General features: G+C 45.7%; 1 protein-coding gene across 2 annotated transcripts in view; it reads right to left on the bottom strand.

Moving 5' to 3' along the window:
• Positions 1-3153: 3153 nt before the first annotated feature.
• The window catches only part of Fbxo36 (F-box protein 36), a 60647-nt gene continuing 37885 nt past the window's right edge, over positions 3154-25915 (bottom strand). Inside the window, exons 2-4 of one of the 2 annotated variants that reach the window (XM_006496520.2) lie at positions 22441-22549; positions 6979-7151; positions 3154-3644 (exon numbers count right to left, since the gene is read on the bottom strand). In XM_006496520.2, the coding sequence (XP_006496583.1) occupies positions 3456-3644; positions 6979-7151; positions 22441-22549 (471 nt within the window). In that variant the 3' untranslated portion in view covers positions 3154-3455. The remainder of the gene's footprint in view (positions 3645-6978; positions 7152-22440; positions 22550-25915) is intronic. The other variant, NM_025386.3, reaches the window with a different exon arrangement.

The raw sequence follows: 25915 nt of genomic DNA, 5'->3' as shown, positions 1-25915 counted from the left end.
AATGTTGTCCTCTTTAAAGGTGGTCAGTGATGTTTTTTTTATAAAACTAATCTCTCTCTCTCTCTCATTTATAAGAATGCTGGGATCACATGTAGGCCCCAATTGTTTTATACAGAACAACTACTGTATACAACTACTCTCAGTGACTACAGAATGCCTAGTGAACTATTCTCAATGTATTTAAGAACAAAACATTTCAATCAGTTTTAAATATTTGTCTTCAGGCATGTCCCTTTCATTTATGTTTTGGTTGATTGTCTGAGACAGTCTTGTTATGTAGCCCTAGACTGGCCTTGAACTCCAGGTCCCCTTGCCTCTGCCTCCCAAGTTCTGAGCATGTGCCAGCATGAGCATGTCTGCCCTACTGTATTTAACTTCCATACTGCCTTCTGGTCAGGTACAATCTACAGAGCCCCCGGTGATCTGGCCTTCTGTGGACATGGACCAGGCTGATACAAAAATTCCCTGCAGGCCACATGGTAATGGTGCAATCCTTAATCCTAGCAGAAGGGAGACAGAGGCAGGAGCACCTTTGTGAATTCAAGGCCAGCCTGGTAAACAGAGTGAGTTCCAGGACAGCCAGAGCTACACAGAGAAACCATATCTTAAAGAGAAAAAAAAAAGAATATCCCTTGCAAGCCTAGGTAGGCTTCTATTACAGCCACCAAGGCAACAGTGACACAAAGCTGAGGGAATTTTCCTTGTAACCTATTCAAATAGAAACTATAACCAACAATATACAACATGGAAAGACTTTTGAAATGATACTGAGAGTTGAAGAGATGGCTCAGCCATTAAGGGCGCTGGCTGCTCCTCTAGAGGACCTGGGTGTAGTTTGCAGCACCCAAATGGTGGCTCACAATGTTACACCTTGTCCTTTGTGCGCCACGGGATCCAGGAGAGGTGAAGGAGGCAGAGTCACAAATTCAGGAAGCAGACTCCAGAGAGCAACATCGAGGTGTAGATCTACTGTACTGCTCAGCAGCAAACATTTTTATACCAATGGGGACCAATGGGGAAGCGACTGGAGCTCTGGAGTAGGCAACCATCCCACTGGCACTATGGGGAGGTGTGAGACTGCCAGCACCTGAGGGGACTTCCATAAAGACCCGGGAAGCAGCCATTGTCTGTTCCGGGCCCATTCAGAGGTTCCACTAGGTTGCTAGAATCCGCTATTTTGTGTCTTTCTTTCTTTCTCTCTCTTTCTCTCTTTCTTTCTTTCTTTCTTTCTTTCTTTCTTTCTTTCTTTCTTTCTTTCTTTCTTTCCTTCCTTCCTTCCTTCCTTCCATTCCTTCCTTCCTTCCTTCCTTTCTTTCTTTCTTTCCTTCTTCCTCTCTCTCTCTCTCTCTTTCTTTCTTTCTTTTTGGTTTTGGTGTTTTCGAGACAGGGTTTCTCTGTATAGCCCTGGCTGTCCTGGAACTCACTTTGTAGACCAGGCTGGCCTCAAACTTAGAAATCCGCCTGCCTCTGCCTCCCAAGTGCTAGGATTAAAGGCGTGCGCCACCACTGCCCCGCTAAGAAAGTCTTTTATTATTCCCACCACATAAGCAGAATGGCAGAAGCAGGGTTTATGAGTGTAAAACCTGCAATCATCTGAGCCAAGTTAGTTACAATTTTTACCATCAGGACTCAGTTATTAGGGACTTTCCCAGTGTTCCATCATTGTCAACGGAGACTCAAAGTAAGTGTTTTTGCCCAACCAATCAAATCCATTCGTTCTTCCTGTTGTTAGGAGCAAGCATTATGTTTTGGGTAACTATTTTTGCTTAGAGATGAGGTCGATAACAGGTATGTTTGGGGGAACTATTGTTACCTACAGAGGGAGTTAGTCGGTCAGCTTAGGTAAAATGGAATCTGAAGTCAGAGTAACAGTACTCAAGACAAGTTCCTTCTATCTGCTCCCAACAGCAGCAGTCTGTAACTCCAGTTCTAGGTGATCAGATGGCTTCTTCTGGCCTCTGTGGACACCAGACATGCAAGTGATGTACAGGTGTATGTACAGGCAAGACACACATACACATACTATGAAAACAAATCTTTATAAAAACAAAGATTCTGAACTACCAGTTCAGAATTTTTTCTGACTGCTTGTCAAATGAAAGATGTGGTCTACAAGCAATGGATTTTCAATTCTCTCTTGGATCTTAGGGGAACTCAGTAACAACAGTACCACCGAATCATCACTCCAACCTTCCCACCTCTATTTTTATTATTATTATTATTATTATTATTATTATTATTATTATTATTATTATTATTATTATTTTAGGTTTTTTCTAGACAGAATTGTTCTATGTAACCCTGGCTATCCTGGAACTCACTCTGTAGACCAGGCTGACCTTGAACTCAGAGATCACCTGTCTCTGCCTCCTGGGATTAAAGGTATGTACCACCACCACCTGACCTCCTGCCACTTTATAAACACAAGGGCTCCTGTAACTCTGGCGGGTCTCCAACTTGCTATGTGGCAGAGGCCTGGGCCATGCTAATTAACTACATGTGAACTGTTTACACTGGTTACCCACAACCTCTGCTCTTAAAATCCATGCTGCAAGGTGCTAGCTGTCTGTGTTCCCTTCAGAACGCAGTGTTCCTCCTCCGCTAAGAACTGACAGTTTGTTGAGCAGTGGTACCCTCCTCTAAGTAAGGGTTGCCTGAACACTGACTTGGCTTCCCCAACCGTGCTCTCGTGCTGGGTCAGGGGGTATTTGTGTGGTACATGACACCATGGGCCCACAAGGACAGTGACTGAATACTAGATGAAGTGAGGGTGAAGCTGTGCTGCCCTGGGGTGCCTCCTGTGGCACCTGTACCTCCAAATGTTGGGTGGAGATTCCCAGCCATCTACTCCACAGAGGGATGCAGGTAATACTCTAGGGGGAAAAAATTCAAAAGTTGAGTTGCCATTTTAACGCCTAGATAGAATAGATATTTAACAAAACCCAGCTATGCATTGTGGGGGATATGACTTCATGGAGAGTGTGCTTACTTGGCACACAGGTCATTACTTTATGAACTGGGCATGGTGTCAGATAAATAAACAGGCGGCTGTAATCCCTGCAGTGGAGAGGTGGAGGCAAGAAGGTCGGAAGTTCAAAGTCATCCGCAGACTGCAGCTTGGGATCCTTGTGTGATTACAAACCAGAACACAAGCCTGCTGATAGCTCTTTATTGTTAGTTCATATACAAGTGCCTCTTTCCTGGGGGGTGGGGCAAAAGGGGATCAGGGAGGTGGTAGTCTAAGAGACTTCCTGGCTCGAAGCCCTTAGTACTTGGGCCCTGGTTGGGCAATAGGAGGGGGTTGCTTGAGCAAGGCACTAGGTGGATTTGCATGTGTGTGCAAAATCTGGTTTTCAAGTGATGCTGGAATCGGCAGAACCTGTTGTTAAGAGAGAGTGAGCTTTGGACCTGGAGATTCGGACCACTGTGGCTCCGCTGTTGGAAACAGCCATCCCCTAAGCAAGCTTCTCTGCCTGGTTTTCCTGTCTTTGCTTCTTCTTGCGGGTCTGCCTCTGGAGCTGGATGTTGTTGGTGAGGAACATCTGCCTCCAGCCCATGTTTTTCGCCAAGGCCCGCATGTCAGGGGTGATGGTGTCACAGGTGGACTGGACTATCTGTTCCCACAGCAAGTCACTCTTGCACAACTGCAGGTGGAAAGAGCCAGAGGAGGTGGTTAAGACACACCGTCACTATCAAACACACACCTGCTGCTTGGGAGCCACCTTGGGATGTCAGGGGCCATGAAGGTTTGGCCTCCAGAAACTGCTCCTGTCAGGGAAGAGGCAGATACAGCAGTATCTACAGAGGGGTCAGTGGGACAAAGCAAGTCCTGCACTCTGTTAAGATGTGAAACCTGGGGCTGAAGGGATGGCTCAGCGGTTAAGAGCACTGGCTGCTTGCTCTTCCAGGTGACCTGGGTTCAATTCCCAGCACCCACATGGCAGCTCACAACTGTTGGTAACTCCAGTTTCAGGGGATCTGACACAGTTTCAGTAGATCTCACAGACACCTACATGCAGGCAAACACCAGTGCACATAATATCAAAAATAAATTATTAATTAAAAAAAAAAAAAGACATGTAACCCAGGGCTCAGTTGGCCAAGTGTTAGTGCTTGTCTGGCATGCAAGAGGCCCTTGCACCACATTAACTAGATATGGAGGAGCTCAGGAGAAGGCAGGAGGATGAGAAATCCAAGGGTGGCCTCTGGTAGCTGGTGAGCTTGAGCGAAGCGCTGAGTGCTCTCCTTCCCGACATGACTCAGGGCCAGCAGGACCAGCCCGTGAAGGATCTGAGCTGCCTGCATTGGCATTGCTATGCTGTTAGGGTATGAGTGAGCCCAGTGCTTTTCAGCAGTCCAAGGTCATCCTCAGCCACACAGAGAATTGAGACCAACCCGAACTCCATGAGGCTGGGTCCCTAAAATGTCATGAACCATAGCTGTTTTAAGGTCCTATCTACATAAACAGCAACGGAACAACCATCACAAATTACATGATGTAAGTTAAGCAGTAATATTGAGTCCTGTGTTTCATCCCTTAAACATTTGTGGAGGGTTTTGTTGTTGTCGTTGTTTTTAAAAAAGGTCTCACAATGTAGCCCTAGCTAGCTAGCCTAGAACTTGCTATTAGACCAAGCTGACTTTGAACTCACAGAAATCTGCCTGCCTCTGCTCCTAAATGCTGGGATTAAAGGCGTGCACCACCATCCTGGCTTTTGTTTTTTTAAGGCAGAGCTTTGCTGTGTATCCCAGGCTCAGCAACCCTACCTCAGCCCCCAGAGCACAGGCAGAGATGTACAAAGCTTACCCTCGGCTCCAAAACACACTTTCTTTCCTTTCCTTTCTTTCTTTTTTTTTTTTTTTTTTTGGTTTTTCGAGACAGGGTTTCTCTGTGTAGCCCTGGCTATACTGGAACTCACTCTGTAGGTCAGGCTGGCCTCGAACTCAGAAGTCTGCCTGCCTCTGCCTCCCAAGTGCTGGGATTAAAGGTGTGTGCCACTACACCTGGCTCCTTTTTTTTTTCTTTAAAAATGTATTTTTTTTTATTTATATGAGTACACTACAGCTGTCTTCAGACACGCACTTAGAAGAATGCATTAGATTCCATTACAATTGGTTGTGAGCACCATGTGGTTGCTGGGATTTGAACTCAGGACCTCTGGTAGAGCAGTCAGTGCTCTTAACTGCTGAGCCATCTCTCTAGCCTCTAAACACACTTTTCTGCTCTGCAGGCCATTCATTATCTAATCCCATTCTCAACGCCCCTCTACTTGGGTTACACATCTAACTGTGAACAGCAAAGGCAAAGTCTTAGGGAATGTTTTTTAAAAGAAAAAAAAAATTAAGCTAGGTGCTGGTGACACAAGCAGACAGGTCTCTGAGTTCAAAGCCAGCTTGGTCTACAGAGAAATTTCCAGGACAGCCAGGCTACACAGAGAAATCATGTCTCAAAAAAACAAAACAAAATTTTTTTTACTTTAGATTTATTTTATGTGCATATTGCTGTGCCTATATGTTTATATGTGTACACCACATGAATGCCTAGTGCTGTTAGAGGGTGGAAGCCATTGGCTCCTTCCTTGAGAACTGAGATGCTTATAAGCCACCATGTAGGTGCTAGAAACTGAGCCTGGGTTCTCTAAGGGTTTTTAATTGATGTAGCATCTCTCCAGCTCCCAAGAGGATTCTTACTAGAAAAAGCAAAGCCAAACAAAAAAAAAACAAATAAACAAAAACGCCAGATGCTTCTAATTCTAGCACTCAGGAGGCAGAGGCAGGAGGATCTGAGTTTGAGGTCTTCCATGTCTCAAAACACAAACCTAAACCTTTTCTTTGAAAGCTAAACTCTAATGTAGATGACTATCCTGTTGCTGACATAATACACTTAAGAGTGTCTTGTCTTGTGTAACTGAGACTATATGCGAAAATAACAAACGATAGTTCCCACTAGAGTAACTTCATCATGAGTCATCATACTTTAGACTGAAAACACTTATTTTTGTCTACAAAATCTTCCCTATTGAACATCCCAAACTTTGGGCTTCAATTGCCAGGAGGCAAGAGCTAATCGCCCCTGGTGGTGGTGTACGAAGTTGACATAGGAATTCTAAAAGGGATTGAAGGGATTCAAGGGAAAGCCTGTCCTTTTAAGAACTGGAGCTCAGGTGCACGCCTTTAATCCCAGCACTCAGGAGGCAGAGGCAGGCGGATTTCTGAGTTCCAGGACAGCCTGGTCTACAAAGTGAATTCCAGGACAGCCAGGGCTATACAGAGAAACCCTGTCTCAAAAAACCAAAAACCAAAAACAAGAAAGAAAGAAAGAGAGAGAGAGAGAGAGAGAGAGAGAGAGAGAGAGGGAGAGGGAGAGGGAGAGAGAGAGAGAGAGAGAGAGAGAGAGAGAGAAAGAAGGGAGGGAGGGAGGGAGGGAAGGAGAGAGGGAGGGAGGGAGGGAGGGAGGGAGGGAGGGAGGGCTGGAGAGATGGCTCAGAGATTAAGAACACTGACTGCCCTTCCAAAGATCCTGAGTTCAATTCCCAGCAACCACATGGTAGCTCACAACCATCTGTAATAGGATCTGACGCCCTTCTCTGGTATGTCTGAGGAGGGCCACAATGAACTCACATACATACAATAAATAAATCTTTAAGATGGCTCAGCAGTTAAGAACACTGGCTGCTCTTGCAGAGGACCTGGGTTTGGTTTCCAGCATGCAAATGGCATGGTGGCTCACAGCTGCCTATAATTTTAGTTCCAGAAGATCAGACACCCTCTTCTGGCTTCCATGGGCACTACATGCACATGATGCATATACACAAAGGTGGGCAAAACACCCATACCCATCAAATAAACAAATAAAACAAACAAAAAAAAACAAACAATCAAACATAAATGAATAAGGAAGAGGAGAAATGTGGCTCTCAGGGGTTAGATCAGTGGCAGGGCTCTTGGTGCAGCTGATGCAGCAGCAGGGACTGTTACCTTCTCAAACTTGCTTGATGTCTGGGAGAGGCTGGCAATATCTTCCAGGTCCAGGTAGCAGATGATCTTCAGCAGCAGTCTGTCGGAGAGCCGCTCCAGGTAGTCAAATTTACCTTCGCACAGGTTGAAGACATAGTCTAATATTTTTGTACCAAATACTACGGCGACTTGAACTGCAAACCAAACCACAAACCAACAGGTTCAGTCACACAACAACTATCATCAGGAAGAAACAAGCTTCAGGGAGTATCACAGACCCAGTCTCTCTTACTCTCCCCAAGCACTAAGGGAGAAGATTTTTGGAGGCATTTGTTTGTTATCCTGATGATAGGATCGGCTTGCTGCCCTGGCAAAAAGGTAAGTTGGTCATGAATACGTGAGAACAAAGGAAATGTGGTCTTATTATTGGCCAGCAGTCTCCCATATCCTCCATGGCTAGACCAGCAGTGTCTCAGGGTTGATATGACTGGTGATGCTAACCCAGACTAACAGCTAACAGAGAATCTGCCAGAGACAGACAAGAGAGGGTGCTGCCCACCTGGTGGGCAGAGCATGATCTTCTCCCTAGCTCAGGTGTATGGGGGAGGAGCATGCATAAAACGTGAAGGCTCTCCAAGGGCTCCATCCTCAAGCCTGTAACTTTCTAGAGTTACAAGAAAAAAAAGCCTGGCTGGGTGCTTTTAATCCCACAACTCAGGAGGCAGAGGTGGGTGGGTCTCTATGAGTTCAAAGCCAGCCTGGTCTACAGGCGTGAGTTCCAGGCAAAGCAGAGCTACACAGTGAGACTGTGTCTCCAAAAGGAAAAGAAAGGACCTGTGAAATGGCTTGATGGCTAAGGTTGCTGTGGTGGTTTGAATATGCTTGACCCATAGAGGATGGTACTGTTAGGAGGTGTGGCCTTGTTGGAGGAAGTGTGTCACTGTGGGGTTGGGCTATGGAGGTCTCCTCCTATGCTCAGGCTCCACTGATGATGGAAGAGAGCTCCCTCCTAGCTGCCTGAGGATGCCAGTCTCTCCTGGTTGCCTTCGAATCAAGATGCAGAACCCTCAGCTCCTTCTCCAGCACAATGTCTGCCTGCATGCTGCCATGCTTCCTGCTGTAATAATGGACTGAACCTCAGGAACTGTAAGCCAGCCCCAATTAAATGTTGTCCGTTATAAGAGTTGCCTTGGTCATGGTGTCGCTTCACAGCAATGGAAACCTTAACTGAGACAGTTGCCGTGCCTGACCACCTGAGTTTGAGCAGGATCCATACAGTATGGAATCCTCTCAGATAACTCAGATATCAACACATGTGCTGTGACACACACACACACTCAAATACATACATACATACATACATACATACATACATACATACATACATATATACATACCCAAGAGGTTTAAGCAATGAGATTAAAAACATTAGGGATGAGAAATAATAAGGGCTTGCAACTGTGTAGAAGCTAGAGCCAGTGTCAGCAGACCAGCTGGCTACCCCAAACCCTCTTCCTGGAGAAATCTACACAAGATACTGCTGCCATTTACTGTTATTGGATTCCAATCTGGCTATTCCCACTATCAAAGGCTGAGAGACCTTGTCTTGGCGTGTAAAGCTTGGGCAAGTAAAAGAAGCTTTATTGCAAGCCCAGCAGGCCAACAGATGGAGAACCTGTCACCAAGCCCTTCAGCCCTGGCCAACCATGATAATGCTCAGAGCCATCTTTTCTCCAAATCCATCATCATCATGGGGAGGCAAAGCATGGGTCTTGGGAAAGCTTGTCCCCACATTTCCACATAGGCTCTATGTTGAAAAAAAAAAAAAAAAAAAGGAAGGAACAACTCTAGGCAGAGAACTCAACATTAAACATAGCAAAGGGCTGGGTGTAAGTGGCTCACACCTGCAACTCCAGAACTAAAAGAGGCAGAGGCCAGAGGAACATGAGTTCTAAACCAGCCTGGGTACTACATAGGAAATTCCAAGGCAGTGTCAGCCACACAGCTAGACCACCTCAAAGAGAAAGCTAAAAGACCCAAGCATGATACCACAGGCATGTGATCCTAGGACCTGGGACAGGGATCCGCCTAGGATCAGATATCTGAGTGTTTAATCACGAGTTGGTAGAACTTTGAGGTTTCAAAAGCCCAGGGCCACACTAGATCCAGCTCTCCATCTCTCTGTTTCCAACATACGGATCAAATGTAAGGTCTCAGATGCTGCTCCAGCATTATGCCTGCCTGCTGCTGCCATGATGGCCATGGACTCACTCTCGAAATTATAATCAAGTCCCCAGTAAAATGTTTTCTTAAGTTGCCTTGGTCTTGGTGTCTCTTCCCAGCAACAGAGAATAACCAAGCCAAGATAGAAATAGACTGATCAAGAGCTTGAGGTTTTTCTCAGCATATGTTTAAGACCAGTCTGGGCTACAAACAACCCTATCTCAAAAGAGAGAGAGAGAGGAGAAAAAAAGTATTCAAGAAGATTAACTCAGAGCAAACAAATTATTATCAGCATATATGAAGATTCATTACTGATGTGTGTAACACAAGCGTCTCTAAGGTATAAAATATGAAAACGGCCTATCTATTCCCCACTCCCTAGCCCTACACACACACACACACACACACACACACCACAGCATCCGTTGTCAGCCCACAGTTTTTGGTTGTGAACCTGTGAAAGTCACTGCCACTGAGAATGTTGGAAGCCTTTGCCATCAGGTGCTTCCCCAAACCACTGACAGGATTATTGATAACCCATGCTTGAGTATAGCTCTGATGGAGGGAGAGCATTCTCCCATGCCCCAGGATGATCTAGAGTTCCACTGGGGGTTGGAGAGATGGCTCAGCGGTTAAGAGCACTGACTGCTCTTCTGAAGGTCCTGAGTTCAAATCTCAGCAACCACATGGTGGCTCACAACCATCCATAATGAGATCTGAAGCCTTCTTTTGGGATGTCTGAAGACAGCTACAGTGTACTTACATTTAATAATAAATAAATCTTTGGGCCAGAGCAAGTGGGACTAGGAGGAACAGAGGTCCTGAGTTCAATTCCCAGCAACCACATGATGGCTCACAACCATCTGTACAGCTACACTGTACTTATATACATAAAAATAAATAAATAAATCTTTAGAGTTCCATTAGGAGTCACTGGGGAATATTTGTGTCTTTTTTTTTTTTTTTTTTTCGAGACAGGGTTTCTCTGCGTGGCTCTGGCTGTCCTGGAACTCACTAGGCTGGCCTCGAACTCAGAAATCCGCCTGCCTCTGCCTCCAGAGTGCTGGGATTAAAGGCGTGCGCCACCACGCCTGGCTTCATTTGTGTCTTTTAACAAAAGCAAATCTTGTATTTTTGGTTGTGAGCCTAGCTTTTAATGGCTGAGCCATCTCTTCAGCCCAAAAGCAAATCTTAAGTGTCCTAAATATATCATAAATGTTTCTTCACCCAGCTACCTCCCCATAAAAAGGGACACATACAACAGTACCCTGAGGCGCTAGACAATGGCAGTGGCTCATACATCTAACAAGTAACTGTTTTGTAGGCTGTCAGCATACTGCTGGACCAAGCTAAAGGTGAGCATCCCTGTGGAGCAACCTTCTCTAAGCCCCCAATGTAAATCTCCAGTAATACTCAACCTCAGACAGATCCCTACCATTAAGGGCTAGGGGTTGGGAGGTATTGGATGGCCATGTCTGGCTGCTGTGGGGTCCCTGCTGAATCTTCCCAATGGAGGCAACTGGCTTCCTGGTGAGCCTTGGGTGAGACTTGTTAACATCTTTCCTCTGCACACCACCCTATGGTGAGTGTAGTAAAGACCGAAGCAAATAATCCCATAGCCCCTCTTAAGGTTAGTTACCCTTGTATAAAGGGCAGTGATTTTTTTGTTGTTGTTGTTAAATCTGTGATTAAAACAAAACAACAAAAAATGTGGTATGTGTAAAGTAAACAGGTTGTCTTTGCTGGTTGCCACCTATCTGGTCTCAATAGGAACCACCAGGCCATATTGGGTCCCCTTCGGGGTATTGTAGTAATGTACACATTGAAGATATAAATATATAGGCATGAGGAGAGGGTTCAAACTGCCCTGATAAGGGGGTGGTAGTGGCTGCAGAAAAGACATCAATGCTGGCTTTTCCTGTGCAAGAAGGGGTACACAGTTTTAATGAGGGAATGGACTTCATTTCAGGGATAGGCAGGTCACTGCTGGCGTTGGCACAGTTCCTCACCATGGCGCCAATCTTGCCCCAAATTGAGGGAAATGGTTTTACCAAAACTGTGGGCTATCCTCCGTCTAGACGGCAGAGTGGGTGAGGAAGGGACACAGTTTACTGGGAGAGCACTTGTCTAGATTGTTCAGTGTCTGAAGCCCGTGGGTTCACTGCCTAGCACTGACAGAAAATTTTGCAAAAGGAAGAAAGGAAAAGAGAAAAAAATAAAAGATGTGGTAGGGACCAGAGGCCTGGCTCAACTGGCTATGGGTCATAACCCTGAACAACAAAGTACAATGACACAGAGTTTTTAAAAGATTTTTCCTGTCATACAAATACTGTCCTGGGCTGCCATTAGAAGCTTTGAGGGCTAATCATCTAACAAGGCCATTTCTCATCCTCTGGATCGCATCAGCACCAGACTCTGATTTGTCGCGGTACCAGTGATTTAACCACCCTCCTCTCAAACCCTCCCCAGCCTGTTCTCGGCCCCTCCCCTTCCTCCTCTCGGCCCCTCCCCTTGCTCCTCTCGGCCCCTCCCCTTCCTCCTCTCGGCCCCTCCCCTGCGCAGCTGCCACTTTGCTCTCTAAGAAGGAACTTGCATGGATACCCTGCTAGTGATTTTTTTTTTTTTTTTTGGTTTTTTTTGGTTTTTTTGAGACAGGGTTTCTCTGTATAGCCCTGGCTGTCCTGGAACTCACTCTGTAGACCAGGCTGGCCTCGAACTCAGAAATCCGCCTGCCTCTGCCTCCCGAGTGCTGGGATTAAAGGCATGCGCCACCACGCCCGGCTACTGCTAGTGATTTTTAAGTTCCGAGTTAATCTTTCCCATACTACACTGTGTCAACGCAAACAACACAGCTCTCACCTTAAAGGGAATAAGAGATAAGTTTATTTGGGAGCCATACTGGCGTGACCATGGCCTAGGAACACAGATTTAGGTTATCCCAAATTTTATGTTCCAATGTGGGAGTGGTTTCTTAAAATTTTATAGTTTTATAGAATAAAGAAAGCCAATCAAAGTAGTGTGAGATTCACTAGAGAAGACTTCTCAGACATGGGTTTAAGCCAATAGAAAGTATTAGTTGTCTAGCAACTACACTGGGTGTACAGGGTCCCAGTGTAACCCCAAGCCTTTCTCAGGGTGAGCTTTTAAGCACCAAACAAACAAACAACAAAAACATGTTCTGGGTTGTCATACTTCAGTCAATAAGAACAGTTAGCCAGAAGCAAATCTACAGAAGCCAAAAAAGCAAGGTCAGTACACTTCGAGACTTTACCAAACCTATATGGCCTTTGATGAACTAGGCCTGTTTTAGTTTGGGCAGGTAGCGCTGTCTACTGAGCCTTACAGCCTGATTGGCATTTCCATCATGGAGTCAGTCCTGCTAAGGTCTAGGGGCTTAACAACTCCGTGGCGCTGTTACAAAGGCAAGTTTAAAATACACTGATAGGTACATCAGAAGTGGTTACAGCAAAAGAGGCCTCGGATGTTAATGGCATTCTTAGTTAGCTTTTGGGCTGATGGGCTAGGTCTGCTAATTGATAGATCCAAAAACAGTTTTATCTGTTAATTGGCCTGGACCTGCAACATTCCAACCTCTCAGTGCAGTTCTGAGCAGTCAGTTCCTTTAGGTCTACATGGCTTCTTTCCGGGAATTCTCCTTGACAACAGGAAAGAAAAAAGGATCGTGAAGTGATACAAGATCCACTGGCCTTAAAAGTCTGTAAACTAGGCGGGGCCAAACAGGTCTTGCTGAGTCACACCGATACAGAAGTGACTGAGACGGGTCTCAGAACTCGAGCCAGGCTCGGATTTGTCCTCAAGGCCCAAAACAGAGCCAAAATGGGGCCCAACATTTACCTGCTTGTGGTGGCACAAGCCTTTAACCCTACTGGGAGGCAGAGGCAGGTGGATCTTTATGGGTCTGAGGCCAGCTTGGTCTTCATAACAAGCTCCAGACCAGCAAGGCCAAAGAAGAAACCCCGTGTCAAAAACAAACAAACAAGCACAAGCAATAAATAGATCTTTTTTTAAAATTAGGTATAGGAGAAGTGCAAGCCTCTAGCTTTGCTGTCCATAAATACCCCAGCCACTCAGAGTGGCAGAAAGATAAGGGGGAGGGGACCTGCGAGACAAAAGCCACCTGGCCAGAAGGATAAGCCAGGACCTTGAATTGATTTCTTAGTTCTTCTCTATAAAAATGCTAATGAGGAAAGGATTGAGGCGGCCGATCCCACCCGGCTCTCCAGCCTGAGGGCTTTATGAATAAATACTTTCAGGATTCAATTCCAGGGTTTGCCTCTGTGATGGGCAGCAGGGGTCTTTGTGCTCTCTCTCCTCCCGCCCCCAAACCACGTGACACACAGCACCCTGAATTCAGCCTGCTCCGATTATTTTACTTTTTCTTATTAAAATTCCTTCCTCCCCACCTTCTCTCAACCCCATCTTTACATAGTTTAGCAAATTATGAGGTGAAGATAAAAGCATTAACGGAGGAATATTTCATGAAAACCATTAGCGCTTTGCTTTGTGCATTTATTTTTACTTTTTTAAATGGGGGTTTTTAGGGTTAGGTTAGGGACAGGATCTCTTTATGCCATCTTGGCTGGGCTGAAACTACCTATGTAGAGCAGACTGGCCTCAAACTCGCTGAGGTCCATTTGCTTATGGCTCCCCAGTGATGGGATTAAAGGCAGCAGCCACCATGCAAAGGAGATAGTCACTCACAAACAATAGACTAATGGAATGCTTGACATAAACAGATTTAATGCAGAGGCAAAAAAAAGGTCAGCCAGCTGTATCTGAGGGGGTACAGCAAAGAAACTGCCTACATGACTGCTCCATTAGAGGTCAGGTTTTTTTGTGGTTAAGAGAAAAAAGATCTAGAGGCATCTGGAGGAGTCTAGGACTGAGAAGAGCAGATGGGATGTGGCCAGGGCTAGGGAAGCAGGGCTAACGGAGACAGCAAGGGACGGAGCCCAGTGTGCAAGAGGGGACATGGAGAAACAGCAGAAAGCAGCATTGAGAGCAGTGAGATAGCCCAAGAGCCAGGACACATAGATCATTCCGATTATGGAGTGGCTCGGGGAGGGGCTTCGGCCTGACACTCCAGCAAGATGGTGCAGCAGATAAAGGGTGATTGCTGAATTCAGTCCCTGGCACCCACAAGGAAGAGAGAGAGCTGGCTCCCACAAACTGTCCTTTGACCCCCAGACTTGTGCTGTGACTGTGATATGTATACTGCACACGCACACACGCACACACAGAGGCATACAAGAACACATATACAGCACACACACACACACACATGCATGTGAGCATACCACACACACACACAGTATAATAAATGGTTTTTTAATAAAAAAAAAAACAAGATCCCTCTCACCCCTCTCACTCCTCAGCTTCAAGGAATGGGAACACATTTTGGTTTGGGTTGGGTCAGGGTTTTTTTGATTGTTTGTTTGTTTGTTTGTTTGTTGTGACAGGGTCTTTCAGTGTAGCACTGGAACTCATTATGTAGACCAGGCTGGCCTCAAACTCACAGACATCTGCTGCCTTGGCCTTCCAAGTGCTGCAATTAACAGCAAGCACCACCATACTACCTACACTCTTCTAATAACTCACTCCTTCTCTTGCATTACACACCCAGCCCTCTCCAAACAATGTACCTGCCTACATCTGGCTGCATGTACTCTGAACAAAGTGGAGTAGTCACCTCCTTTGACAACTTTTAAGCTTTAACAGTCTGTGGAACACAGTATGCCCAATAAATGCTGATGTCAAGATTGAAGAGCTAATCCAACCTGAGCTGGTTTTGGATACCTGACCCATAAGGCAAAACTGTGTACTTGGGTAAACTTCCAGGGAGAATCTATTATTTACTACCTTATGCCTATGAAAAATTAAAATTATAAAATGTACATCATTCAAATGAGAGGAAGCATGGGAAAGACATTCTCAGTAGAGAAGTGATCACATGACCTAATCTGTCAAAACAGAAAACCACCAGTTATTGACCAAACTTTTCCTTCTTTTGACCCCATAAGAAGAGACCCAAAGTATTCTGGGCTCTTGCCAGGCTTAATCCAGCACTCCAGAAGCAGAGGCAGGCAGATCTCTCTGTGAACTCAAGGCCAGCCTAGGCTACAGAGTAAGTTCCAGGACCACCACTACAAAGAAAAACCGTATCTTGTAAAACCAAAATCATCATCTTCTTCTCCTCCTCCTCTATCCCCTCCCCCTCCCTCTTCTAGGCCCTTGAGTACCTTCAGTATCAGTCTGGACGGTTTCTGATTTTTTTTTTAAGGTTTTATTTTATGTGAGTGCACATATACATGTGTCCCCTGCCAGGTGTGGTGGCGCACGACTTTAATCCCAGCACTCGGCAGGCAAAGGCAGGTGGATTTCTGAGTTCGAGGCCAGCCTGGTCTACAAAGTGAGTTCCAGGACAGCCAGGGCTACGCAGAGAAACCCTGTCTCGAAAAACAAACAAACAAACAAAACCAAACGTGTGTCACATGCCTGTCTGGTGTCCACACAGTCCAGAAGACTGTGAATCCCCTGAAACCAGAATTAAGGATGGCTCTGGCCACCTTGTGGTGCTATACCATTTCTTTAGCCCTGTGTTTCTGATCTTTACTACGGCTTTGGTGCATATGTGTGAGCATGTCCTGTATTGGTGTCTGCAGGAGCCAGCAGGAGGTGTAGGATCCTGGGGAGCTGAAGTTAAAGGGCCCAGCATGAGTGTGGGTAACAAACCTGGTTCTCTGGCAGAGCAGAAAGCACAAGCTCCCATCTTCCAGACCCTTACATTGTCTTCACATCAAGTTCCCTTCACATATCTGTGTGTGAGCCCTTCTCTCAGCCCTTTGAGTAAGGGGACAGGATGGTGTGCAGGATGGCTCTGTGGGTAAAGATGCTTAACACCAAGCTTGACAACCTGAGCTCTATCCTCAGGACCCACACTGGGACAGAAGGTGAGAACTCCTGTGGTCCTCTGATCTCTACCTGTGCATCCTGATATGAGTGTGCACACCTTCGAGCGCACACACACAAACACAAGTAATTTCTTTTAAAGGCCAAACACCTGGAAATGCCTGTTCAGATGTGGACCACTGGCAATAGTGTGAAATTTTTCCTTTTGTGTAACTAGAGTTTTTTGGGTCAAAGTCTGGACTCTTATAGCCACAAGCAAGTATACTCCTCCAAGTTAGATATTGAACAAGCATCAGTCAGCAGAACTGGAGCCAGAGGCCAGTGGGACCCCTCCCTCTTGGTCGTCTTGAACTTTTACCATAAGATATCTCAGGAATATGTAAAGTTCCAGTAAGGGAAGACCATTTCCTCCTAATCAAAAGAATAAAATCTGCGTTCTGATCTGCCCAAGGAACAGAACCTTACATACAATTGTCCCCTCCCTTAAGATTTAACTCAACTGAGCTGGAGAGAGGGCTCTGTGGTTAAGAGCACTGACTGCTCTTCCATAGGTTCTGAGTTCAAATCCCAGCAACCACATGGTGGCTCACAACCCCATCTGTAATGAGCTCTGATGCCCTCTTCTGGTGTGTCTGAAGACAGCTACAGTATACTTATATATAATAAATAAATCTTTAAAAAAAATAACCCAACTGAGCCTGCCAATCACCAGTCCTTCAGCCAGCTTTCAAAGCCTCAAAGCTAAAAACATGCTAAGGAGCCAGGAGGAATGCTGTCTCTCAGTGAGACAATATAAACCCAGGTCCTCTTCTTCAAAGAGGTTGCTTACTTACAAATCACTGAGTTCGGGCCGGGCTTGGTGGCGCACGCCTTTAATCCCAGCACTCACTCGGGAGGCAGAGGCAGGCAGATTTCTGAGTTCGAGGCCAGCCTGGTCTACAAAGTGAGTTCCAGGACAGCCAGGGCTACACTGAGAAACCCTGTCTCGAAAAACAAACAAACATCCAAACAAACAAACAAACAAACAAATCACTGTGTTCTAACTCAGAGACACTCTTTCTTCCTTTTTCTCCTTTTTGTCTCTTCTTTGGATCCTGAGCATGTCGACACTCTGGTTCTTCTCATTCCCATCTTCAGTTTTATAGCTGCTTACAGACCTCCACTGCTGATGCTACCTGCTTGCCCCCCTCTTGTTCTTCCCCTGCCCCTCTTCTTTCTTTTTCGAGACACGGTTTCTCTGTGCTGCCCTGGCTGTCTGCCTCTGCCTCCTGAATGCTAAAATTAAAGCTTCCCTGCACCGTCAAGCCCTGCTCTCAACCCCTGCCTCTCCCCACTCCCCGTTTTTATTTATATATGTCTCTGTGTGCTGAATATTTATGTATGTGTATGCAGTGCCCAAAGAAGCCAGGAGAGGGCGCCAGGTGACACTGTAGCCCTGTAAGTGGTTATGAATAGCCTGCTGGGTGCTGGAAATCAAACCCGGGTTCTCTGGAAAGGAAGCTGCTACCTTAGTACCAGCTATACACATTCTTGGATCCTAATGCAAACCCTGTTTTCTTCATTTCCCTTCCCTTCACCTGACTCACCTGCCCTGTGATTTTTCTCTCAACCTCTAATTGACCTTGAGTTTCCTTCAGAGTCCATTTTTAAAATTCTTTTACCAATAAGAACAATGGGAACCCAGATTCTCCAGTAACATACACCTTGCTCGATTCTTCTCAGTAACATACACCCTGCTCAATACTCCTCAGGATTCAGGAAGAGAGTAATCAAGATCCCCTCAGTCACGCTGTTACTGTCAAACCTTAACTCCAGCCTCAAAGGAGATCAGGGCCAAATATGAGCGAACATACTAAGGGGTGGGCAGGGTCAGGTTGTCAGGTCACTCCACGTTCTTTTTTTTTTTTTTTTTTTTTTTGGTTTTTGGAGACAGGGTTTCTCTGTGTGGTCCTGGCTGTCCTAGAACTCACTCCATAGGCCAGGCTGGCCTCGAACTCAGAAATCCACCTACCTTTGCCTCCTGAGTCAAAGGCGTGCACCACATTCTTTTAAAAAATGTTTTAATTTTATTATAGTTTATGTGTATGGGTATTTTGCCTACATATATTTCTGTACCAAGTATATGCAGTACCCATGGAAACCAGAAGAGGGCAATGGATCCCCTAAAACTGGAGTTAAATATAGTTGTGGACTGCCTTGTGGGTGCCAGGGAATTGAACCTGGATCGTCTGGAAGAATAGCCAGTGCTCTTAACCCCTAAGCCTTCTCTCCAACCCCTCAAACTCCCATGTTTTAACTTAACATTTTTATTAAGGTTTTAGAGTAACAGGACAAAGGAAGCTATATATCAAGGCATTTTTTCACACACCTGGGGGGACCATCAGGCAAGTGTGGGCAACAGCAAGCAGCAAGGTGAGGTGGTAGAAGGGCAAGGAAACCCTGCTATGCCCTCTAAAACCATCTGAGGGCATTCCTAGGGGGTTGCTGAAGGCTCATGGTCTCTTAAGTTAATATATTTCAAAAGGTTTCACAGCAGCCCACAACCGGCCACCATCTATAACTGTAGCCACAGGGGATCTGAAGGCCTATTTTTGGACTCTGGTGGAACTGGTACTCACACATGCAAAACCCATGCACAGACACACACATGTAATTAAAAATAAAATAAATTAAAAAAAAAAAAACGGCCTGGAGAGATGGCTCAGTGGTTAAGAGCACCGACTGCTCTTCCAGAGATCCTGAGTTCAAATCCCAGCAACATGGTGGCTCACAACCATCTGTAATGAGATCTGACGCTCTCTTCTGGTGCATCTGAAGACAGCTACAGTGTATATAGATATAATAATAAATAAATCTTTAAAAAAATGATGTCTAAAAAATAAATAAGTCCGGGCATATATTCTTTTTGTTGTTGTTGTTTTGTTTTTTGTTTTTGTTTTGTTTTGTTTTGTTTTCAAGACAGGGTTTCTCTGTGTAGCCCTGGCTGTCCTGGAACTCACTCTGTAGACCAGGCTGGCCTCAAACTCAGAAATCCACCTGCCTCTGCCTCCCAAGTGCTAGGATTAAAGGCATGCGCCATCACTGCCTGGCTGGCTGGGCATATTCTTAAACACCCGTAATCTAAGCATTTAGGAGCCAGAGGCAAGTAGTTCTCTATGAGTTAAAAACCAACCTGGTCTACATAGTTCAATTCAGGACAGCCAAGGTCACATACAGAGACTCTGCCAGAAAGAAAGAAGAAAAGAGAAAAAAGAAAAAGGAAAAATAATGAAGAGAGAATTCTCTTAAATAATTCATAAGAATGCAGTTACTGAGCTGTGGACCAGTCATTGTTCTAAGTGGTCTCAAAGATCCATCAACAAACAAAGTTCCTAACACAACAAAAAAGACAAGAAACAAACAGCTGGCTGCACAGTGCCCCCTGTGACAAGGAGTGCGTGGGAGGCGGCATTCCAGGGAAGGCTGTGATTTTCTGCCTAGTGGTTGGGGGGGCTAATAAGACAGTGTCAGCACGGACTGAACAGTCAGCAAGCCAGTGGAGACTTCCCAGAAAATTTCCCTTTTGTGTTTGTTTATTTTTGAAACAGGGTCTCTTGAAGTTGGGACTGTGTCACTGTGTCGCCTAAGGACTGGAAAGAGCTAGAAGATCTGCCTTCAAAAAAACCCTTGGCCAGGTAGCGGTGGCACACACCTTTACTCCCAGCGCTTGTGAGGCAGAGGCAGGCAGATCTCTGAGTTTGAGGTCTACAGAGTGAGGCCAGCCTGGTCTTCCAGGACACTCAGGGCTATACAGAGAAACCCTGTCTCAAAAAACAAACAAGCAGTTCCTGGGTGTAGCTGTTTTGGGGAGCCCTTACATTCCCACAGATGGGCCTGTCTCCCAGTGAGTGTCCTGCAGCCATCGCACCTGACTACTCTAGAATAAGTGGGCAGGATGAAAGAGACAGAGGAAGAAGGGGACACCAGGAGAAAAACGATAGCGTCACATCTAACTAAATCTTGAAAGTGACATGCTGTTGGGTACCCTGAATCCCACTGGTCACGTGGATCCGCCTGCATACAAGAGTGGTGTGAGACACTCAAAGGTCCTCCTTACAGTTTATCTTGGAACCTGCCCACCACTGTCCAGACTGCAGGTTTAGGGATGGGCTGAACTCAATAAATGATGGAAAGAGAGATTCAAAAGGATTTGTGGCTTGAGGTCATCCCCCTCCTTCCACCCTTCACCCCATCCCCATGGAAGGGGTGTGTGTGTGTGTGTCACAGGACAGCTTGTAGGAGTCAGTTCTCTCTTTCTACCATGTGGGTGCCAAGGATGGAATTCAAGTCATCAAGACTGGCAGCGGGCACCTTACTTTACCCAGTGACGCCTCTACTGGAAACTCTATTTGGATACACTGGTGAGCAGATCCTCATGTGGATTGATCACGGGCACAGTTATGTAACTTCCCGAGAGTGGCATTTAGAGAAGTTCAAATAAGACATACTTACTTTACCCTCCTGTAAAATTCTGTTTCTAAAATGTTTAGTTCTTATTTGTGTGTGTGTGTATGTGTGTGTGTGTGTGTGTGTGTGTGTCTGTGTGTGTGTGTGTCTGTGTGTGTGTGTGTCTGTGTCTGTGTCTGTGTGTGTGTCTGTGTCTGTGTGTCTGTGTCTGTGTGTCTGTGTGTGTGTGTCTGTGTGTGTGTGTCTGTGTGTATAAGAGAGACGTGAGCATGTCACACGTGTGCCATAAAGAGAAATTGAATTTCTGGTCATTGGAGTTTACAGGAAATTGAGAGGCCTTTGACATGAGTGCTGGGAATTGAATTCTGGAAGGATGGGCTGTGTTCCTCACCACTGAGCCCTCTCTCTAGCCCTGTGGACGAACAGCACTGAAAGCTAGAGATTGAGTGTCAGCTGGCGGTGGAGCGCACCTTCAGTCCCAGCACTGAAGGGTGGGGGTGGGGGACAGAAATAGGTGGATCTCTGGGTTCAAGGCCAGTCTGGCCAAATTCTAAAATAGCCAGAACTATACTGAGAAACCCAGTCTCAAAAAACAGTAACAGTAACAAAGAGAAAAGAAAAGAAAGCTAGAGCTTGAACCAGAACCCCCAGGGCATAATTACAAACAGACCAGAGAGAAAGGCAGACAGGTGTGACCTCCCAGTCAGAAGACTAAGGAGCCAGTAAGGGAGAGGAACAAGGTCAAAGGTCAGAACCACCTCCTCACTAAATACTGCTGAGAGGTCCAGGCAGCAAGAGTGATTTGCTCAGACCCCCTGCCAAGCTCTCTGCATGAGGAAATCTTGTAGAGGACCTTAGTGAGAAGACCAAGGGAGACGGAAAAATAAGTCAGGCCAAACACTGTCTGCTTAACAATAGAGCAAATAGTAATTAAGAGCTGATTATATATAATGCCAAGGAAGCCGAAGGCTCAAGATGACCAAATAATGTAACCATGATTATCCCCAGCCCAGCACAAGGAAACTGACTCACAAAGGGGCTGAGCCATCACTGTGGCCACAGGGCTGGCCAGTAACAGCTCTGAAGTTCCAGCTGGCTGAATGATACCCAAGACAACATGCTATGGGTAGCCATGAGCCAGTGCGTGCGAGCATTCTCTCTCCTCCCTCCCTCCCTCCCTCCCTCCCTGTCTCTTTCTCCTCCTCCTCCCTCTCTCTCTCTCTCTCTCTCTCTCTCTCCTTCCCACTCCTCTCTGAGGATGGAGATGAGCAACAGAGACAGAGACTATTGGAGCCGCCTGCAAGTTGTATGGGGATACAGGCTTTGTGAGTCATCAGACACTCAAGGCTGGGCCTTTCAGTGACACAGCTAAATCTGAGTCATCCACATGCCTGTGCCTAACCCCAGGACACTCACAGTACGTGGGTGGAATCACATCTTTCTTCCGTCTGTGATTGTTCTCCTCTCTGGGGTAAACAGTCATTTATTCACGCCTCCCCAGAAAGACGACGACAACGATGACATTAGAATGCAAGAGACTCTATCCCAGAAAAGTTTTAATTTTAAAAGCTGTATCTTGTTTTTAATTATGTATACGAGGGTTGTGCAATTGCCCACAGAGGCCAGGAGAGGGCACTGGATTCCGTGGAGCTGGAGTTACAGGCAGTTGTAAGCCCCTCCTCCCATGGGTGCTGGGAATGGAATTCTGCAAGAGTGTACACATTCCTAACCACTAAGCCACCTCTCCAGTCCTCAAAAGTCAAACTCAACTTCAACAGTGCATTCTTTCTAAGAACATAATTGTGCTAGTGCTGGTATGCAGTGATATGCATAAATGCAGTGCTGATACATCTCTGCCACACGTGCTGGGGCATGATCACTCACCTTGGAGATGAGAGTTATCTAGGAAGTCTTCATGGCTTTCCTTTGTTTCTCCAGGTTTTGCTGACCGATACTCACTTCTCAGAGAAATCTTCCACCATCTAAAGATGATCTGTAATTAAACATGAGTTGGTAGAAGTTTAAAAAGGACTTGAATTCTGGAAGTCATGTTAAGTTTAGGGTGTTTTGTTTTGTTGAGACAGGGTCTCATGTAGCTCAGGCTAGTCTTTTGTTTGTTTGTTTCTGTTTGGTTTTTTGTTTTGTTTTGTTTTGCTTTGGTTTTTTTGAGACCTGGCTCCCAGGCTAGTTTTGAACTTACTATGTAGCCCTGAGTGCTTGATTCTCCTTTCTCTATCAAGTGTTGGCAGGCATAGTCTACCATGCCTACCTTAAATGTAGGGTTTTGAAAGGTGCCTGTGCTGGGCTGAAGAGATGGTTCAGCAGTTAAGAGCCCTAACTGTTCTTCCAGAGATCCTGAGTTCATATTGCCAGCAACCACATGGTGGCTCACAACCATCTGTGATGGGGATCCAATGCCCTCTTCTGGTGTGCCTACAGACAGCGACAGTGTACTCACATACATAAAATAAATAAATCTAGAAGAAGAAGAGCAGGGCGTGGTGGCGCTCGCCTTTAATCCCAGCACTCGGGAGGCAGAGGCAGGCGGATTTCAGAGTTTGAGGCCAGCCTGGTCTACAGAGTGAGTTCCAGGACAGCCAGGGCTATACAGAGAAACCCTGTCTCAAAAAAAACAAACAAAAAAAGATCTTCTAGGTCACATGGCTGGAAGATGGCCCAGTGGTTAAGAGAACTGGTTACTCTCCCATAAGACCCAGATTTTCAAAATTTTTTTATTACTTATTTATTTTATTTTTTGTTTTTCGAGACAGGGTTTCTCTGTATAGCCCAGACTGTCCTGGAACTCAGAACACAGAAATCTGCCTGCCTCTGCCTCCTGAGTGCTGGGATTAAAGGCGTGTGCCACCACTGCCCAGCGATTTTTTTTTTATTTTTTAAGATTTATTTATTATATGTAAGTACACAGTAGCTGTCTTCAGACACACCAGAAGAGGGCATCAGATCTCATTACAGATGGCTGTGAGCCACCATGTGGTTGCTGGGATTTGAACTCAGGGCCTTAGGAAGAGCAGTCAGTGCTCTTAATCGCTGAGCCATCTCTCCAGCCCCAAGACACAGATTTGATTCCCAACATCCATCCACTTGGCTGCTAACAACCATCTGTAACTTCAGTCCTAGGAGATCCAACGCCCTCTTCTGGTCTCCTTGGACAGCACACACATGCACAGCCATGCATGGGGAGAACACACAGGACTCAAAGAGCTGTCATCACAGGCACTTCCGCATCTCCCCGGCTTCTCAGGGCCCTGCCCGCATTCCCTGGCCTGTTCTGCCCTTTGGCCTCCCCAGCTCTAGGCTGAGCTTTGCTGTACTTTTGCCAGGGTTTCTAGACCAGATTCTACCATTCTGGCTTGAAAAGCATGTTCTGTTGATTACTTTTAATTCCCTTCGTCTCTACAGATTTATGCTTTATCATTTTAGTGGTGCTGAGGGATGGCTCTGTAAGAACTCCGGACCTTCAGAAGAGCAATCGGGTGCTCTTACCCACTGAGCCATCTCACCAGCCCAGTTTTGTTTCTTTTTTTAAAAGATTTATTTAAGCCGGGTGTGGTGGCGCACGCCTTTAATCCCAGCACTCGGGAGGCAGAGGCAGGCGGATTTCTGAGTTCGAGGCCAGCCTGGTCTACAAAGTGAGTTCCAGGACAGCCAGAGCTACACAGAGAAACCCTGTCTCGAAAAACCAAAAAAAAAAAAAAAAAAAAAAAGAAGTAAAGGCAGGAGGATCAGAAAGTCTAAGTCATCTTCAGCTTTGTAGAGTGCGAAGCCAGCCATGCCTCACGGGAAGAAAAAAAAGCTCAACCCTGTGATGCTTTAAGGCTATAAAGTACCAAAAATGAAATGATGTAAAGGATGGAAATTTTGCTTATTTAAATCAGGGCCTCAGGTAGCTCTGACTGGCCCCAAAATTGTTTTTTGTTTTTTAGGGGTTTTTGGGTTTTGGTTTTTTTTGTTGTTTTTTGTTTTTGTTTTTTTGTTTTTCTAGTGGGATTTTGTTTTGTTTTGAGACAAAGTTTCTCTGTGTAACAGCCCTGGCTGTCCTGGAACTCACTTTGTAGACCAGGCTGGCTTCCAACTCACAGAGATCTACCTGCCTCTGCCTGCCCAATGCTGGGACTGAAAGTGTATGCCATCTCACCTGGCATCTTCCTGGAACTCCCTTTGTAGAGCAGGTTGGCCTAGAACTCACAGAGATCCTCCTCCTCCTGAGAGCTGGGTGTTGGGATTAAAAAGAAAGCATCCCACTGCGCGTGGCTTTGTTAAGGTTTCTTTGGGGGTTTTTTGTTTGTTTGTGGTTTTTTTTTTTTTTTCTTCGAGACAGGGCTTCTCTGTGTAGACTTGACTGTCCTGGAACTCACTTTGTAGACCAAGCAGGCCTCCAACTCAGAGATCTGCCTGCCTCTGCCTCCCAAGTGCTGAGATTAAAGGCTTGCGCCACCATTGCCTGGCTAGGCTGTTTTTTGTTTTTGACACAAAGTCTCATACAGCCCACGCTGGCCTCCCACTGGCTGTGTAGGTACCTTGTTGTCCAACTCATTCTCTTACCCCCACCCCCTAATGCTGGTCTGACAGGTGTGCAAAATGAACCTCAGGTGGGTTTTGTTTGTTTATTTTTGAGACTTTGTCTATGACAGGCCTGAAACTGACTATGTAGACCAGTTGGCCTCAAATTCAGAAATCTGACTGCTTTGGTCCCCCGAAGGGCTGGAATTAAATGTGTGTGCCATTATGCTGAGCTAAATTTATTCTTTTGAGATAAAGGGTACATAAGTATCCCAGGCTAGCTCAGAACCCTGAGTGTAATACAAGCAGGCCTGAAGCTGAGAGAAATCCTCCTGTCTTGGACTCCTGAATGCTGGGATTACAAGAAGGCACCTCTATGTTCAACTTGATCTAATCTTATTACTGGACCTGAAGTCTGTACCTGATCAAACTGAGAAATGCTTCCCAGGATTTGAATCCATATTTCATTAAAAGAAAAGCTCTCCTTTCCAAATAATTAATAAAAATACAATTAATAAAAATACAATGCCAACAACTATTTGTCTGTTTTTTAAAATGGGCCAAATTGTAGTCAATTCATAAGGCAAATAAATGTATGGGGGTCCTGGGATAGCCCAAGAGGTAGCAAACTGGTAGACAACAAAACTTCTACACACACACACACACACACACACACACACACACACACACGCACAACCTTAAACCCCTTACAGCCTAGCATTGCACTAAGGAGTTCTCAAGTTGCTCAAACCTGCTGAGTTAAATGTTAACCAGAAGGGGTTGGAGAGAGCTCAGAGCTCAAGCATGCTTGCTACTCTCCCACAGGACCTGTGTTCAG

The sequence above is a fragment of the Mus musculus genome, chromosome 1 (assembly GCF_000001635.26).
Source record: "Mus musculus strain C57BL/6J chromosome 1, GRCm38.p6 C57BL/6J".
In the NCBI taxonomy this organism is placed as follows: domain Eukaryota; kingdom Metazoa; phylum Chordata; class Mammalia; order Rodentia; family Muridae; genus Mus; species Mus musculus.
This window is presented reverse-complemented; position numbering and strand designations above follow the sequence as displayed.